Source organism: Rhinichthys klamathensis, unplaced genomic scaffold (assembly GCF_029890125.1).
Source record: "Rhinichthys klamathensis goyatoka isolate OS25496 unplaced genomic scaffold, OSU_Roscu_1.1 h1tg000068l_1, whole genome shotgun sequence".
In the NCBI taxonomy this organism is placed as follows: domain Eukaryota; kingdom Metazoa; phylum Chordata; class Actinopteri; order Cypriniformes; family Leuciscidae; genus Rhinichthys; species Rhinichthys klamathensis.
Window position 1 is genome coordinate 6,490,316 of NW_026606611.1, and position 19,100 is coordinate 6,509,415.

A 19,100-nucleotide genomic window follows, 5' to 3' on the forward strand; every position below is an offset into this window, starting at 1 on the left:
GTTCATACATTTTTGTTATTTTGTTCAAAGTGCGAAGACTGTTTAAGATACTGCTTGAAAGATGTATATATAGGTTTCTTAATATACAGCATTCTTATTGCGATTCAACAGCATAGTACACAGTCAAATACTGTAGACATTTCCTGAACATTTATTAGAGATGAAACACTGACTGGTGCTGCAATGAAGAAGTCAAAACAGTGATACTCTTTGGTGTTTATCTGTCACTATGGCTTGAGACAGACAGTGAGAGAATAATATTTCTGCATGGTTTCCTCCTTCGTTGAGAGGCTAAGAGTTGTCTCCCTCGGGATCCCATCAGATGGGGGGGGGGGGGGGGGGGCTGTGTGAGAAGACATGTCTATGTGCATGCGTGAGCGAGAGAGAGCTGGAGCGAGGGAAAGAGCATGTGTGCACACATAAAGGAAAGGGGCAGAGTGTGAGTGCGAGCGCAGATGATGCTGCTCGTGGAAGGAGATGGTGCTGGTTTTGGCGTTCCTTCCTGTGCTACAAGATTTCCCCCACTAAGGTTTGACCTCTGCGTCCTGTCTGTTTGGCACCTCACCTTCTCGGGTAAGAGCTGTTCATTTTTTTGCTGCTGGAATCCGATCAGGCTGTAACCGTTCCTCATTTTTTTGTGTTTTTGTGTGTGTCGTATGTGCAGAGAGACACAGAACGACAAAGGGAAGGGAGGAGGGTGGAACAGGCAGAGGATATCATGTGTGTGCTATAAGTAAGGACAAGGAGAAGACAGAGTTGGAGAAGAGGGGAAATAAGGCACAAGGCAGAAGCTGCAGACATCGTCTCTTTTTTGGCTAGAACCGGCAACAAAGACAAAAGAGGTAAAGCCTCTGAAGCCGAGACTCAGACGTTCTGCCTCGTTATTCCTCGGATTCCATGTGCCAGTGCGATTGAGGGCGAATAGGATGTCTGTGTCTGGAAAAAAGGAGTTTGACGTGAAGCAGATCCTCAGGCTCCGCTGGCGCTGGTTCAGCCACAGCACTCAAACCTCAGCTGGGAATGGGGGCTATATCCAACAGGAAGGTTTCGACCACCGGGGAACACCGGTCCGGCTGAAGAGTCACTCTCGGGACAGAGGAGGACTTCGCAAGAGCAACAGCCCTGTGCACAGCATTCTGGCTCAGAACCCTGGACCCACGCCTGTTTATGTCAGGCCGGGCAATCAATCATGGCACCAGCAAAACATCATCCAGCACCTCCAAGCTAGCGAGGAGCTTCCCAAGAGCAACTCACCTTGCAGTGCCAGGAAAGAGGAGGCGAAGAGCAGCCATGAGGATGTGAAGAGCAATCCGGAGGATCCCTCTGAAGAGGAAGCCACAGACAGGTAAAAAAAAGGAAGAAGCTCAGTGCAGAAATAGAACCGTGTGTGAAGAGGTGCCTGCTGTTGTCAGCTAACACATTCAAGCGGCTAAGTTTTGCCTGTAGGCATAAAATGCATGCGGTTTGTAGATGAAAATCCTATTTCTGCCCTTCATGCAGTAATGAAAACAGACAGTACGGTGCTGAGAGATGAGCGAGGTGTTATTTTGGCACGGAGTGGATTTACGTTAAGCCCCAGGGAGCGTCGGGATTGAGTACAAGTACAGTATTTAACTGTCACTTTATTTGAGCTCATTACGCCAGTGAAATTCTCTCAGAAATGACAGTTTGTTTTATTTTCATTCGCTGTGTTTCCCGTGCTTAGGGCCGCCGCTTACACGTTGGTTTGGTCTTCAGAGAATATCATTTTTCAATCAACTCCACCATTGCAGCTGCCACCACAGCTCACCTGGGAATAGTTCATTCACATGGCATGCGGGTTGTAGAAACACAGCTCTGAAATATCCATGGATAAATTATTCATCAAGCAGACATCTCACAAAACACAGAGGAAAACATAGAGGCGTCTGGATTTAGCTGGCAGTATAACACATTCTGTAAGCCGTGAGGCGGTTCGCTCTTCATTTTAGCAGCCTGCATTTTCCTAACCTGAAGCTGGAATGTTTCACGGCTTGTTAATGCATGCATCCTCTGCCTTATAAATGTTACAGAGTGTATACCATTACATCAGAGACCATTGGCGCAAGGGCAATAAATCTGGGAAGGGCAACCGGATGAATTATCTATAGTGGGGATGATATTTACACATCAGTGCAGTTCAGAGAAAGAGAACATTTAATTTTCTTGCACCGATCGATCGAAATTTATGAGATTATAAAGGCCTACTACCTACTTCCACAGATACGTTTCAATTCACATATTAAGTGCTGGATGTTTCGAAGAGAATGGTCTTGTTTTTTTTCCACCAAGTAGCTCTGTCTAGTATAATGTCATTGTAGTGTAATGAAGGAAGTAAACATTTCCTCAGATAAGGAAGTTGAGAGACTGACCCACAATAAAAGATGATGTCATGAGAGATCAAAACCAAAACACACTCTTTTCTAAAGAAATGTTTCAACATAAAGTACATAACATTCTACACCTGATCAACAGTTGTAGTCTTTTATGCTTATACAGTCATATTTTATATATAAGTATACGACTATAACCGTTCATCAAGTGTTTGTGACAATATTTACATTAAATTTAAATCTTGGTTAACAATAATATACTTGTACTTGTTCATTATAGTGTGTCAAGTGAATCAAACATGTAATCAAATCAATATCATGATGTGCTGATTAATTAATCAGATATGTATAAGCTGTGAAATGCACCCTAATAAAAATATAAACGCATTACATTATTGGGAAGCAATAACAGATTCAAACAGATAAATGATTCAAAAACACATGCTTCTTACTCCACTATTTTTCTACCTTTTAAATTTTTTTATTGTACTGTATTAACATACTGTAGATGGCCATGGGTTGGTACCCACTGAAGCTCTGCTATATCTCCTGCTATAGACACATCTCTCGTGGAAATTTACGAGTCTATCAATATTTTAGTGTGATTTCGGCCTTTTATCTTTAAACAGTGTGGTAATAGAATCAATTTAGGTCAAATACAATAAATAAAATGGGTAAATCCCGCAAGATTATTCCTTATTGAGCCATCTTCACGTCAGTCTTATCCGCATTGCTTCTCTACGCAAGACATGAACTCTCAAACATCAAGTTTTGACCCTTTAAAAGCTTATGTTAATTACTTTGCTAGTCTGAAAGCTTTCTTTGTGTTAGTCCTCTGCACTGATTGATATGGTCTTGTGAACTTAAGTGCCATGACTTCATTCTTCATCTACCATAGAAAAGACCTATTTTCAGACTGAAATGACATTAGCTGCAACATTAAAACAAATTGCAAATGTAATCTTATACACCAGAAAACAATTAACCCCTGAAAATGACCTGCATGCTATGTTTTCATGAGCACCACAGTGAGGCTATCATGCATTGTGTTATGAATATTTAATCAGAGAATTAGATGAAACAAAAGAGATTTGATCTCTTAAGACTTCCCCACCATGTGCTTTAAATAATACCTCAGAGCCTCTAGGTATACAATGATACATCTGCTGTTACATATGTTTGTTATTCTGTGTTTTTCTTCCCAGTTCTTTTATCACTTTTCATTTAGTATGCGTAAATAAAGCATAAATTTGCCTTACAGGCACAACGTGATGGAAATGAGGCCTTTAATGTGCCTCTAGACTTGGGATTTTGTTGTGCATCTCTGTGTGCGAGTTAATAGTGAGATCAGACCTAGTTACCAATTGCACGTTTTTACCCAAAAGGCAAAATAATGACCATTCATTATTTATGCATTTTATTTCCCTGTAAGACATTCATCAGTAGGGGAGAGCTAACTGAACAGGAGGTGGTAAAGCATTGATAGAGTGCAGTCATAAATCAGAACAAGAGAATATGTATGTAAAAGTAAAATTATTAGCACTCATTATTTGTTATTTGGTTTCATAGGTCGTTATAAAAATCATTTAAACACAGAAATGTTCCATACTTATATTTAACATGGTTTAACAGTTAGGCTTATGGTTTCCATTCCCACTTCCGTTTGCTGTCCTCTCTACATTTGCACTGCTAATAAAATGATGAAAAGGCTAAGAAAGAGTTATTGACATGCAATGTCTCAAAACAAATGCACAATTATGTTAACTTTTAAATATATTCAGACTTAATACATTACTAGAAGAAGTGCCAAACCATGTCATGCCTAATAATGTAAGCTATATAAAATGTAAGCTATATTAATCTGATACAACACTCATAGATTTCATTACCAGTAAAACGTCAAACCGGTGGAACTTCAAAATCTTGCGAGGCAGCCAAGGCAGTAATGAATAAAATATTTTAGGAAAGAAATTAATCTGGATTCAGCCTGGAAGCCATATCACTATGGGAATAGATGAAAACTGCTGAATACTATGTTTAGAATGTTTCTTTCGATCTTCTGTAATATCGAGGCTGCTGACCTGCTCAGCATAAATAATTCAGAGGGGTTAATGAAATATCTATCTGTTTTAGTATTATTTGTTCAAACAGAAAGCGAGATGAAGAGGCGTATGACATATACTGAAATTACAGAGGTCATGGTGATTTTGTAATGATGAACTGAACCAGTAAAATAATGTTAGTGGAGAGCAGACTGGTATCCCAAGCAGAACTAAATATTTGTAGTAACCTAAATGGCTCTATGAATAAAGTTTAGAAATTAACATTAATGGTGTGTTTTTCATTCAGTTTAACATCAAATACAATATCTTACTAAATCTAACATGTAGAATCTCTAGTTACAAACATAGATGGTCTTTAAAGCTATGCTTACTATTGACACTCATTTAGAATAAATTCATATTTCTGTGAAACATCTGTATCTGATCTTTTCAAAAAACTGAGAGAAATGTTTGGTGTCCTACATATCCCTGCAGGCGTAAAGGGCTTAGCGCCCTGTCAGTGATCTGTGTTACCATTTCTTCAATAGTCTAACAAGCCGACAGCATGCTGCCTTGCAAAGGGTCATGGGCGTTTATCTACAACACTGTTATGCGCACATTAATAGTTCATTTCAAGCATTCTCATGAAATCACAGTGGAGAATCGTCTTTGGATCAAGTTTTTTTTTTTTTTTTTTTTTCTGTATCTAGCAGATGACCATATATATCATGACAGACATGAAAACATGTTTGATAAAATGCTAATGACCATTCAGTAGTTTGAATGCACTGCAATCATTTCATGAAATTTAGTGAAAGGTTAGGAGTTTAAAATGAGTATTGCCTTAGCTCACTGTAATGACTTGCCGGAAGTAATTTTGCTGAAGGATTTTATGTAAATCCTTTGTTTCCTTGTCTGCACACAGAATTATGGAAGCTTGTTTCCGGCCGCCACGTAAAAAAAATAAAATAAAGGTAATTGCAACTCACAACTATTTTTGCGAGTTTGCGATTGCGAGTTTATATCTCACAATTCTGAAATTACTTAATTTCTAGCAATTCTGACTTTTTTCCTCAGAATTATAAGATATAAACTTGCAATTGGGAGAAAAAAAGCCCTTAAAGGGACATGGGGATGGAAAAAAAATGTTTCAATGCGATTTGCGTTCCCCCGAGAAACTTTGCATTCGCTCGCAAAGAAGTCAAAAGGTTTGCAAGCGAATGCAAAGTTTCCCGGAGGGAACGCAAGGCAGAAGCATTGACATATCATTTCATATATTTTTCTAGCCATGTCCCTTTAGGGGCTCCGTAGAGTTGTGAGATAAAAATACGCAATACCTTGTTTTTCTTTCCTTTTTTATTTCATGGTGGAAACATATGGAGCTCCAAAAGGACATGGTAAAGAAAAAAAATACGATATGCGAGGAAAAAATATATGGCAATGCCTTTGCGATCTCTTGCAAATGTTTTCCATTCCCACGATAAACTTTGTGTTTGCGCACAAAATGTTTGCGTTCCCCCGAGAAACTGACACCCCCCCTCAAAGAACACAAAGGTTTCGCGAGCTAACCCAAAGGTTTTGCTAGCGTACCCAAAGTTTCTCAGGTGAACACAAACATTTTGTGAGCGAACGCAAAGTCTCTCAGGGGAACGCAAAACATTTGCCAAATTATTTTTCCTCCCATTTTTTAAGGCTTAGAGGCTTAGAATTTTGTTTTTTAGAGGATGAATATATGATTTAAATACATTTAGACTAAAAACATCCTATAGTCCTTATGCTAATCTGTCCATTAGATAGTGTACACAGTAATAATGCATTGGTATAATCACATGACAATCATTTTCACCTAGATTACATACCATTTTAACACTTTTAGGCTCTTAAATGCTGAAATTGTAAAAAAATATATAATAAAGTCAAGTCACCTTTATTTATAAAGCTCTTTATACAATACAGATTGTTTAAATGCAGCTTTACAGTGATACCAGGTAAATGATGCCTTTCAGCTGTCTGAAGTCAGTTCAGAATTGATTCAGTTCCGTTGTGAAGATAATCAATTATTAAATTTGTTCATTTCATCTATAAAGCAGTTCTTCAAAAAATGACGTCATCATCCAGCTCAGTTCACTTCTCATACGACAGCATCAGTAGGCTACAGTCAGATCAATAATATTGTTGAATATTAAGTGTCCCCACTCCCCACTAAGCAAGCCAGAGCCGACAGTGGCAAGATATTGCTAGTTGAACAGTGCTAGTAAAAAACAAAAAAAAAAACAAAAAAAGGGAGGAAAAAAGACCACCCCTTTCTTTTGATGAAATGCTGTCTATAAGAGGAATTCTAGCCCTGACCCTTTAATAAGGAAACAGCAGAGACTTGAGTCAGCAGCTGTTACGTTGAATGATATCTCAATTTCCTCTCAATTGCCTTGGAAAATAATGACACCATCTTGTCCTAGGATGAGTAGAGCTTCATTTCAGGGAGAGATTTATGGTAGGTCCATAAAGCATTGACAGGTCAAGAGACATTGTCCAGGTAGAGGAATATAAATGTAGTGTTGGAGGGGTGGGGGCATAAATGTGTTAATGTTTGCACAGCAATGCATAAAAAACCCCACTGAAGCTTAAACAGATGGAGCAAATAACTATTGTATTAAATAAACATTGTATTAAAATTGGCTTTTCAAAAGCTGGTTTTACAATCTTTATAAATTAAGACTTTGGCTTGAAGCTTGATTTTGTGGGGGCTTTATTGATTAATCAGTGAATTAAGTTTTTATGTGTTCAAAAGAAAGCATCACACAACAGCCTTGGGAATATCTAAACTTCACAGGGGCTTATTTAAGATTTTTAATAAAGGGCAGCAGGAAAAAAAGAGAACATTGAGAAAAATTGTTCTTTTCAAAGGGTAGATTGAGACGGCAGCAGACTGTCATTCCAATTGGTGCAAAGCTCAATAGCCTTTGTAATTAGTTTCATAATTCACATTTACATTAAATATCTAAACAAAACACCATCTGTCTTACAGTTCATCTAATATATAGGCGTCACTATAATATACAATGTAAATATTTGTGTAGTATGTTTAAAACACACTATATGTGTAAAAGTGCCACATAACACTAACGTCCTCATTTCTGCAGAATGTATTTTGTCTTTAGAAATACAGCTATTAGCATAATTATTGATAATTCAGGACTTCTTGTCATTTTAAGTCAATACATTAAAGCCAGGCAATATATTATCCTAACACTGCTGAGAGTTCCACATTCAATCAAATTATCATTCAGCTTTCAACATGTCTATTCGCCTCAGCATAATTTGTAGATTTTCATAATTTGCATTCGTTGAGAATAGGATATTAGAAAAAAAAAAAAATGCATACTTAGCAAACATCTGCCTTAATTTTTCTTACCAAATATGATGGGGGAAAGATTATTTAACAACATAACAAATTCATGCATAGTGTATATATTTAACTAGCCCATTTAAATGTACTTCTTTAAATAATGTACAGAGTGCAGGAAAGCCCCTCTGTCAGAGGACTCCTAATGGCATAAGACGTTCCTGGGTGCTGATCCTCAGTGGATTGCTAACATTTTCTGCACAGCTTTTATAACCCTTGAGGTAAGCACTGTTTAACTTGCAGTTGGTTAGCAGTTGTGATGAGACACTGCACACTGAAGGGGCAATGTAGTCTGAAGATAAATCAGAAGAAAAAAAAATAAGTGCAATACTTATGATGATAAGAAGAGGTCTGACCTGGAGGTTCTATATCACTTTGAAAAAAACATACTTTCATCTTCACACCTGTTCGGCTTCTGAAGGGTATCCTCAGTGACTTTATCTTTGTTTTAAAGTGCAGCTCTTGAAAGACAGAAAAGAACAACCATGAAAACAAAAAAAATACAAACACGTCTGGGGGTATTGTGTTTTTATGAATAACTCATTTTATCTCTACAAAAGGGCAAGAAATAAAACAATGAATCAAAGTAAAATGTCTTTAATGCACTCCACCATGTTTTAACTACCACATGGCGAGTGTTATAGCAATGAATATTAAGACATAATGATACACTAGGTAATTGTTCCTCTGCCGTTTCTGCAAGAGGTATGTTTATACGCAATACAATCTAATCAAAGGCCTTGAAGATCTGTGACCTGTATTGCTACTCATAATGTTTTTGTTGTCGTCTCATTAATAATGCATTCACGGAAATTGTTCACAGAATGTGGATTATTAAAAACCAATTCCTGGCAGTTAACCTTGATCTTTAAATGCAATGCATCATCATTTGACACTGTGTTGACACTAAATAGGTGCAGGAATATTAATTACTATTAACAATAAAAGCGGCTTCTCTTGGCGTTACCCCTTATTTAAATGTATAAAGCCGTATAGTCTAATGAAAAATACATCCTTTCTCCCTTCAGCATACAGGGCTTACTTTAGGAAAGGAAACAGCCACACCTTTGATCTATTCAGTCAGGATTGAAAGTATGCTGAAAGGACTTGACTTTTTGGCAAGTGGAATTCATATACTGTAGGTAGGCATTTTGAGGCAATAAGTTATTTTGATTGCAACAGCAGCAGTAATTTTATGTGTTCACAGTCACAAAGGGCTGCAACTGTTCTATTGGCTTACATGACTTTCCTTGTTAAAGAGGTTTGGATGGTTTATAACAACAAATGTGGATAGGGTCGTTACATCATTGCAACACAATTGGAAGAACCCATTCACTCTTTCTGCCCCTTTTGATATTTCTGTTATTGCTTTAGGTGCCTAACTTATAGGTAGGGGAAATAAAGGGAACTCAGACAGCAACATAGTGCCGGCCCAGATCCGGCCCACATCTGGTATGTGTGGAATCCACGTGTACCAGATGTGGGCCGGATCTGGGCCGACACTATTTTGTTGTCTGGGAAGCTAGTCATTATAGCAAAAATTGACCCTGTCAGGTATCACTTTCAAGGGGACATTTTGCAATAATTATCCCGCTTATTATAAGGCTAATTATATATACAGTATTTATTTTATATAGGCCTATTGATTTAATTGAAAGATATGCATATTGAAATATTAAAATATTTTGAGAGTGTAGGGAGACATAATTCCCTTTCAACACCAACTATTTTTTCAACACGTCATTCGCAGTGCTTCATGGGAGTGGGACGGGCTAAAGACCTCTTTTGAGTTTTTGCTTGCTTTGACTTTCTGATTGATATAATTTTCTGTTCAGTTGTTTCTGTTTTATTTTCTCTAGATTTCTTTGTATTTTTTCACCACAAATTCTGCTGTTAAACTCGATTATTTTAAAACTAAGTTGAAATAATGTGCTGGCGGCTTCAACAGAAGAAAATACTATCAATTAACAACCTCGTAGCCCACAGTAAGGCTGTCTTTAAAGGTTTGTAAGTTATCGTTAAAAATCAATTTCCCTATGGAGAAAATGAACGGAGAATGGAACCCGACTGTCTGTTGCACTCCATTGCCTACGCTCCTTCTGTTTGAAACGAGACTTGCTTTCTGTCAGAATGAGCCTTTATGCAAAATAGAAATACTTGTGAATTTCTAACATGTACAGGTAAGTATACAACCGTAAGATGTTGTGCGCTATGGTCGGAAAATCTGTCTCAAACACATTAAACAACAAGTATGCCAAGTTGTTTAGGTTTATGAGTTTGAAGTGCTTAATCTAAACTCGTGCACTTTTACAGCAATAGCTCAGCTCTGTGTCATCTGCGTTCGCGAAAGCTTGTAAGGTGGAAAATCCCTTACAATTGTATTGTTTAAGGCAATATTTTACTCATACTCAATCCGTTTATTTATGCCCATTCTGACAAATGATTTGGACAAAACTCTTTCTGAATGCTGTTGGCTGGATATTTATCTCTTAAACGGTCATGTTCTTTGAATGCTGGAATTGAGCAATTGAGCTAAAAGAAAATAGTTCCTTCAGCACAAATCCTGGGGCTTACATGAAAACAGATCCATCTTAAAAATGAGGTTGAGCCCCCATGTACTCACTACACCAGACTTAAAGGACAGTGGGTGAAAATGCTAGAGGAATGAAACCCCAGTTAAGCTGTCTAGGTGATAAAGATGATTTCTACGCACTGCTTTGAGCGAGCACAGATAGCTGTAATCCTCTTTTAGAAGTGAGGTTAATTCATCTTTCATAGTTTATTGTTATGGAATTGTCTGTTAGACACACCCGGCATGTTATTAGTATTCTATGAACTGAAGAATTATAGATATGCCAGGTGCTTTAAAAGATATGCAAGGCAGAAAATAAAACACCTTGCAAACATTGGCCTGGTATTTTTTTAACACTGTAGGCTCAAGACTTTTTGAACATAGGCCTACTCAGTATTTACTTTGTCTCAGCATCCGACGGTACTGTTTGTACTTGTAGTATTTTAACCCTTAAATGCATAAATGTTTCGCTAATCATTATTACATATTTGGGTCTTTAGCGACCCGGATCTATATCTAACATGGATGGATCTCTATACCTGTCGTGATAATATAAAACTAACAATTACAGAAGATTAAATTAAATACATTTTGTTACCTTTTGGATTTTGGAAGGGTTTGAGCCGATGTTTTATACCATCATCACTGTCCTCGTCAGAACTAATTTCCAAGTACATTCAGCATCTGGCTCATATTCGCCATCTTAAACATATTCTCAAAACTATCATTTTCGCTGACAGCTTCTTTATCAGATCCACCAACAAGTGACAGTGACACTAATATTTGATTGTGTTTAGTACTTGCTCTGCAGCAAATCACTGAGCCATTTCAAGTTTTGCTGATGATACTTCCTATTCTTTTGTTTTCTGCCTGCGGTAACTATGAGTGAATCGTCTCTTCATCATTGTGGATCAGACATTGCCACATTGTGGAATAAAGGTGAATTGCACTTATTCAGTCATCAAAGATTCAATTACTGTTGTGCAGAAAAATATACTTACACTGTTACACACCTGGGGTCGTTCGAGACCCTATAAATCAAAAAAAAAAAAAAAAAAAAATTCAGAAAACAGGCGTTCTTTTATAATTTTATTTTTCTTGTTGTATTGCCTCTAATGAATAGATTGAGGAATACTAAGAAGGTTGATGTCTAACTTTAAAAAATGAATGAGGAGGAGGGTAGTGAATGACTCCCCAGGTCACTAAAGACCCGAGGTATGCATGAACATGAAGAGAAGATTCAGAAGCTGAATTAGAATACATTGTTTACATTTACAATGAAACATCTTGTTCAATGACATTTTGGAAAAGAGAGGCAAATTGCAATATGGATGAAAACCCCACAGACACACAGAACTGGTTCAGTTATTCTTTTATAAGCAGGAAAGCACCGTTGTGCAGCTTCAACATAATGTTTGCACTGTGCATCACTGAATAACAAAGCACGCTTCAGAAACCAGGAAAGAGACGCTGACACGCTGTTCTATGAGGAATAAGATCCTGACTCTTAAAATCGCTTAGGGCTGCTTCAGTATGTTTGCAACCACTAGTAGCTATTTCTTGAAAGGTCAACCGAATATATGCGCCGAACACACGTGGGCAGAGATGCTGACACATATTTCATTATAAGATCCTTGAAAAATCCTTCAAAACTACCTCCCAGCAAAATTCTCATTTGATTGACAACGACTCTGAGCTGCACCACTAAAATTGTGAAAGCACGATTATAAATATTTTTGTGCAATTTTTGTTGAGAGTATTGATCAAAACACTTATCAGATATTCAGAGCGTGCACTTTAACAAATATCAGTTTTTAAAGAATAAAATATTCAAAGCATGATGATAAGGATCTGTTTTTGAGAGAAGGATGATGTAAAATCTGGTTAAGCACTTTGTGGTGCTCCACTCTGTGTTAGGCTCTTGAAATAGCGTTTGAAGAGCCTGTTGGCAGGCACTTGTCAAGAAACGCTCAGGTAACTGTAACAACTTCCCACTTGTTATTGATCTGGTTGAATGGAGTGATACAGTTCAAGTTCAATAACTGCTCAGATGCTGTACTGATATGGAGATATGATGGGTTATGTAATACACCACAATAGATTCCTATAAATGCCCTCTGAATAGTATGCAATATATCATATAGCAGTTAAACTACTGAGCGGTTCATTCTTCCTGTTTATAGTGCATGATGATTTAAATTTTACAGCAAGTAGTACTCGAAGACCAGTGTATTATTAACACACACACAAAAAAACATTAAAAGAAAAACATATAAAAACAAGCAACAATAAAACATTTCAAAAGCAATTCCAATGTAAGATTAATACATCTAATATGTATGAAACGCCGAAATTATTTAGGGGTTACAAAAATGTGGTTTTGTTTGCTATACATAATTTTTCCAGATGCATTGTGGCTCTTAAAGACCCTTTATATAAAAAGCCAATTTCACAAGCAGAAAGAAAACATTTTCAGTAAATTTACAACCTTTCAGAAAGTGATACAGAAGCAATTTGGTTCTCCGATATTGGTAGACATAAAAGTCCTCTCAGCATTCCTTTGAGCAAAAGTAATGCATCTAGGTTTTTACAGCCCCTCTTATGTTGGCTTATTTCTTATTCAGTACACCCAGCTCCGTGCCAAAATGTAGTTATAATGTCATGGAGATAAATTACCCATCTATTTAACATAAAAAACAACCCTAAAATGACCAGAAGGAGTCTGGGACTGGTAGCCTTTTCTGTCTACACAATATAAACACGCTATTATTAAAGTTTTAATGTCGTGCAGCTGCAAACGTGTCCCTTTTAATTCATAAAAACATGTTGGCATAATGCAAAGAATGTGATGTACATTTAATGTCTTCTTTAACACTTGATTGTCTTATGCAACATCAGCAGCTATTGGCTTTAAAACCAATAAACGAAGCACCACACATATTTCATCTGAACACTTAAACTGTTTCTCCCATGGTCTGTTCAACTAAGGTACCATTATCTCAAAACATAATAAAAGGCAAGCATGCAAACGTACAATATTTTAAGCAACCCCACTTTTTGGATGCCTAAAGTATATGTGAAATAACAGGTTATGATATGATCCGTCAGCCAGACAGCATGAGTTTGGCTTTGCATGTTGCATTAGATCAGAGCAACCCCAGGACAATTTTGAATGTTTAGAAGTCAACCCCCCTCCGCTTGTAAATATCAGTGTGATCACCTACCCTTGACAGCTGACCAGAGAGATAAAGATAATGTATTCCGTATGAGAGTCCCCTTGCTCATCAAGCCAATTCATGTCAAGCCAGCTCCATCTTTTTAAACGGGCCAACTGACTACTTATCACAGGTATTCTGCTATAAAGTGAGAATAGAATTAATGTGATTTATACGGCAGTATGTTTAAAAACTAGCTCATATGATGGAGCATGTCTGCCTTCAAAGTCGAGGACACAAGGGTGAAATTCTGCTTCATGCTTTACGCCTCTAAGGACGGAGCCACAGTTCACAAAACCATTGATCCAGTGAGCGCAGTTTTCACTGGGATTTACTTTGTAATTAAAACTTTTACGAGATCATAACGTTTTATCAGGTGCTTAATATTCATTCCCAACTTTATGGTTTTGCAACTCTTGTTAAAATTGAAATGGACAACAGGACGTGAAGTTATTAAAAATATCATAATGAGTACTTTGTTTTTGTTATGCAAATCTCGGCAGAGTTTTTGAAAATGCCCTTTTTTATGGCATATAATTACAGAAAAGTAATCAAAATGCACACTGTGCGTCCCTACGGCATCTAGACTTTTTTGAACAGTGTTTTGGACTGGTTAAATGTCAGCCACGGATTTGTTCCGTGAAGGACAGCAAAATAAAGGCTTTAGATTGTTTGCTGTGAGTCAGAGGGATTATTCAGATTCAGATGCAGCACAATGGCTTGTAATCTACCAGTCTGCAGGGAGAGCAGCTCAGAATTTACATTATCATGGCTTTATGAAGAGACCAGATCCCCGCAAAGTCCCGTGCATCCAAAAGAATAAATAAAAACAGTAAAGTTTGTGCAAATGGTAATCTGCCCCTTTGGAAAACTCTGGCTTTCAATCCACTTATTTACAGAGTTTAGCTCTAATGGTTTCAATTTTGGCTCTGACAAGTGTGAAGGAAGATATACATAGAATCACTAATGTCCAATTGGAAGAAAAAAAGAGTATTGTTATGACTTCCGCACAGTGTATAATTCACACATACAAAAACTGCATCAACCAACATGATGACAGTCATTGGCGGAGCTTGTTTTTGTGGGTCTCCAAAAATTTGATAAAGCCATCAAATAGTCGAATATAATATAAGACTAAATCGGCCATTGCTATCATTCTTTGAAAAGCTATAAATGTGTTTGCTCAAAAAAGTTTGCTCAAGCTAACTGCTTTTCCAAGTAATATTACAAATTTATATTCAAAAACCTTGCCTGTTTAATATGTCATGGGTTCACTAACTGAAGCTCTGCCGTAAGAGTCAAATAACCCCTAAATCTGTCCAAAATAATACTTTGCCATACACACATTTCAATAATATGTCCACAAATGATATGTTAAAGGAACAGTTGCCCCCAAAAGAAAAATTCTGTCATTGTTTAATCACCCTCATGTCATTCCAAACCTGTAAGATGTTTTACTTTTCTGTGGAACACAAGAAAGAAAAGTTTAAGTGGTCAAAAACAAACATTCATTTTGTATGGACCAAAGAAAGGAAGTCATACAGGTTTGTACTGATATGATGTAGGCCTAAGTAAATGATGACAGAAATGTCATTTTTCTCTTTGATCTAAACAGCTATTAAACAGCTATTAGAGTTGGAAGAGTGTTCTATAAACACTGAAATGCACATGTCCGTGACTCATGCTTTACCGCAATCCAAACACATTTTCTCCAACATGACCTGTCAGTCAGTGTAACTCTGTGGAACCTCAGAACTGACGGGTAAATTGAGGGGAAAATAAAAGATGAAGTCACAGGTGGACACAGCAGCTTGTGCAGGTGTTAGTTAAGTTTTTCCTGTCACCCGCGTAGATCAAATAGCCATATCAAACTGACAGAAGCGCACATCGCTCGGCCTCAGCTCAACTCCGATCTTCCTCTTTCCCACAGGTTGGCTTTGAACAGTATCTCTAGGATGAGCTCCAACTGCTCAGATGAGTTTTTCCAGGCCACAAACCATGCGGAACAGACCTTTCGAAAGATGGAGACCTATCTTCAGCACAAGCAGCTGTGTGATGTACTTTTGATAGCTGGAGATCACAAGATCCCTGCACACAGGTGAGTCTCCACCGAATCAAGGCCTTTCAAATGTCCTACTTTCACTGCAAAAACAGACAGATGAATTGGACATAAGGGAGCGCTGCTTAAAATTCAGTGCAATACTTCTCTAGAAATCAACTGAAAAGAGATTGAATTTACATTCATCTTTCTCAGACAAAATATGAAAATCTATTAGAAAAACTATTAGTACAGCTAATAGAAAAAACAGTACAGCTCTTTAATGTTTCTCCTTTTGTGTCATATTTTTGGAGTCTGATTAGGTGAACTATTCCTCTAAAGTTAACTAAGAGTAACTAAACGAAAGCTTTACTGATAGCATTTAGGAGAAACATTAAAGAGTTGTACTGTTTTTTTTTAATGCAATAAATGTGAACTGGAGCTTTCAAGTTTCAAGAAGGCTGCACAAGCACCATAAAATTGTTCATTATGATTCATGTACTATATATAGTCTTCTGAAGTCATATGTCTGAAGTCTTTGTGTAAGGAAATAGAATAATAAAAAAATTCACTCAAAAAGGAAAATTCTGTCATAATTTACTCACCCTAATGTGGTTCCAAACCCAAAAGTCTTCCATTCTTCTTCAGAACATAATGAAAGCCTCATTGGTCCTTGTGCATCAAACAAGTAGCTACTACTGAGCTTTTGTACTTTTTAATGTGTGGAAGTTTTGGTGGAAGATGTATGAAAGGCTTATGTTTTCGGAATGACGCGGGTTAGTAAATCAATTTTACATTTAAATTTTTGGGTTCCTTTAATACGTGAGTCTATACAATCTATTAATACTCTAATAAGACTTAGTTGACATGTAGTTGCAAAGTTACTAGAATGTCCAAAAGTGGACCATCAAAATAAAGTGTAACCTCACGTCCAATTGCAGAAATGTACAGACGGGTTTTGTGACCCAATCTGTCATGTAACGGATATAATTCTCTCACGAGCGTGTTAAGGAGCTCTGGGGTGCAGGGGGTTCAAGATTTTCAGCGAATAATATTTTTTGATCTGTATCTTACACAAAGATACAGTATGGCCTCAGAAAACTTGAAATATATCACACAAGTACATTTTATGGTACTTCTGCATTCTTTTTGAAGCTTGAAAGATGGAGGCCAATTCATTGTGATTTCATAAAATTGCAATGAGTACCTTGATCAAAATTCTGAAAAAGTCATGGGTTTTGTAACAACATAGATTAAAGACAATTTTCATTTTGTGTTCACTGTTCCTTTAAGGACAGATATGCAAATAGTAGCGTCAAGAAGTGTCAAAACTTGTGCTGCATGCTCCATTTCAAACTACAGAGCGTGTTGAACTTTCTTCAAGGACTCTAAAACAGTGTTTATTTAAAGAAATCTCTCGGCCGCTGCCGAGTGTTTTGATGCCATTCTGTTGGAAAAATCTCTGTAGCCAAACCTCTACTGCATGTCCCAGTTTGACACTGAGCTCAATCAACATCATCCCAGAGCCGGATGAAACAACCTGGTGAAAATAGCTGCTCACACAGCACTGAGATACATCTTTTTGTACGGGAGGAATTTTCTACGAAGACGACTCTGGAGAAGTTGTTTGAGTTCATCGTGAAGTATGCGGTTGCATGTATAAACATTTTGCACAATTATTTGCAGACTTGTCCTGAGTGCAGTTTCAGACTACTTCGCTGCCATGTTCACAAATGATGTGAGGGAGGCAAAACAAGAGGAAATTAAAATGGAGGGTGTTGATCCTGAGGCGCTGAAAGCACTGGTTCATTTTGCTTATACTGGTGAGTATCTACATTCCACTTGCGGACTTTTTATAGGTGCACTAGTAGTAAAGCAGAAGTGTGGCATCCACAAACAGATCAATTTTTTTCATTGATGCCAGTGGGCAAAACACTCATTTACAAACACAAACTAACTGTTTAACATTGCACCAGTTAAACATAGCATTTTATTCCTAGAATAATTCTGAAAAGTTTGCTGCATATTTTAGTCTTTTCTCTAAATTTACAGGAGTCCTGGAGCTAAAAGAGGAGACAATTGAAAGTCTTTTAGCTGCTGCTTGCCTCCTCCAGCTCTCACAAGTTATTCAGGTCTGCTGCAACTTTCTGATGAAACAACTGCACCCATCCAACTGCCTGGGGATCCGTTCGTTTGCTGATGCACAGGGATGCATGGATCTTTTGAATGTCGCTCATATCTACACTATGGTAGGACCTGGCATATAAAGTAGCTTGTCAAGGATAAATGATAAATTAGCTATAGCTAAATAGTGCTAACATTTGTCCTGACTGCTAGTTGCTGACCTTTTACAGAGATTTTCACAGTAGTAATTGTAGAATTACAGTTAAATAACGCCTGCATACTGTCACAGTGAATGGGAGTTGAATTATTATGATGGTTGTAGAATCCCAATGATTATCTGTGTCTGCATTACAGTAAGCTCATGCATATTTACAGATTAACCAGTATAATGTCTAGAGTACAAGCTGGCGATGTTCCCAGCATGCACTCTGGCATGAATAAATTATGCGGTTTCATTGTTTTACTATTTGCCGGTTTTACTGTTGCTTTTGACTTATTTTGTAATGTACAGATGCATTTAAATTTAGGCTTGTTGATTGTCAGAATAATTGATTTTTAGTATGTAGTATATCTCATACTAAAGGTTCACTAGAGGTAACAACCATCTGGGGAATATTCATATGAGATATCAACATTTAGCATACAAAACCCAATAATCCTGACAAGAAACAAGCACTATTTTACCAAAAAGGAAAGCACCCTCCTACCTCAATTGTAAAAAGATTATGAATTATTTCTGTACACAATATTTCCACATACAGTGTAGGGAAATATACATGATTGTAAGTTAAGATCAAAATCAATTCTTTGTTTTGTACCACTATTACATTGGCTGGAAGAAAAAGTAATATAATTCAATTAAATGTAATTAAAAGTGAAAAAGGTCTAAAATCCCAGTCAAAAGAAAAACTAATCACCACAATGATTTCAAAAGAAAATTTAATATGCTTACCAAATTATCTTAAATTATTGCAATATTTATTCATCTGTTTTTTTTAATGTTATCATAGAAAATGACACTGCTATCACAGTACAATTCTAGACATAGTATTTTCATGTAAGAAATTACTGCTAAAGTAAGATGACTTACTCAAAAGGAGACATTTATCCCAGAATATCCAAGCAGCTCTACAAAGAAAGTTAAATGGTTATCAGAACTGTCAATCAAGAATTTTAAGGCTAGATTTGGAGTAAATTACAGACTGAAATATATCATATGACTTCAGAGTACTTAGAATGTAGTGCATGAAACATGTGGACTGATTTTCTTAGCAACCTTCTTTTTTTTTTTTTGCCCTGCTTGACCACTCCAGTTTTCATTGTATGGAAGATAGCAGCATGAACATTCTTCTCAA

General features: G+C 37.0%; 1 protein-coding gene across 2 annotated transcripts in view; it reads left to right on the top strand.

Moving 5' to 3' along the window:
- The first annotated feature begins 307 nt into the window (after window positions 1-307).
- Window positions 308-19,100, top strand: part of klhl4 (kelch-like family member 4) — a 49,373-nt gene continuing 30,580 nt past the window's right edge. The window contains exons 1-5 of one of the 2 annotated variants that reach the window (XM_056250369.1): window positions 308-573; window positions 665-1,345; window positions 15,514-15,681; window positions 17,308-17,444; window positions 17,674-17,870. In XM_056250369.1, the coding sequence (XP_056106344.1) occupies window positions 927-1,345; window positions 15,514-15,681; window positions 17,308-17,444; window positions 17,674-17,870 (921 nt within the window). In that variant the 5' untranslated portion in view covers window positions 308-573; window positions 665-926. Of the gene's footprint in view, window positions 1,346-15,513; window positions 15,682-17,307; window positions 17,445-17,673; window positions 17,871-19,100 lie in introns of both variants that reach the window. The other variant, XM_056250370.1, reaches the window with a different exon arrangement.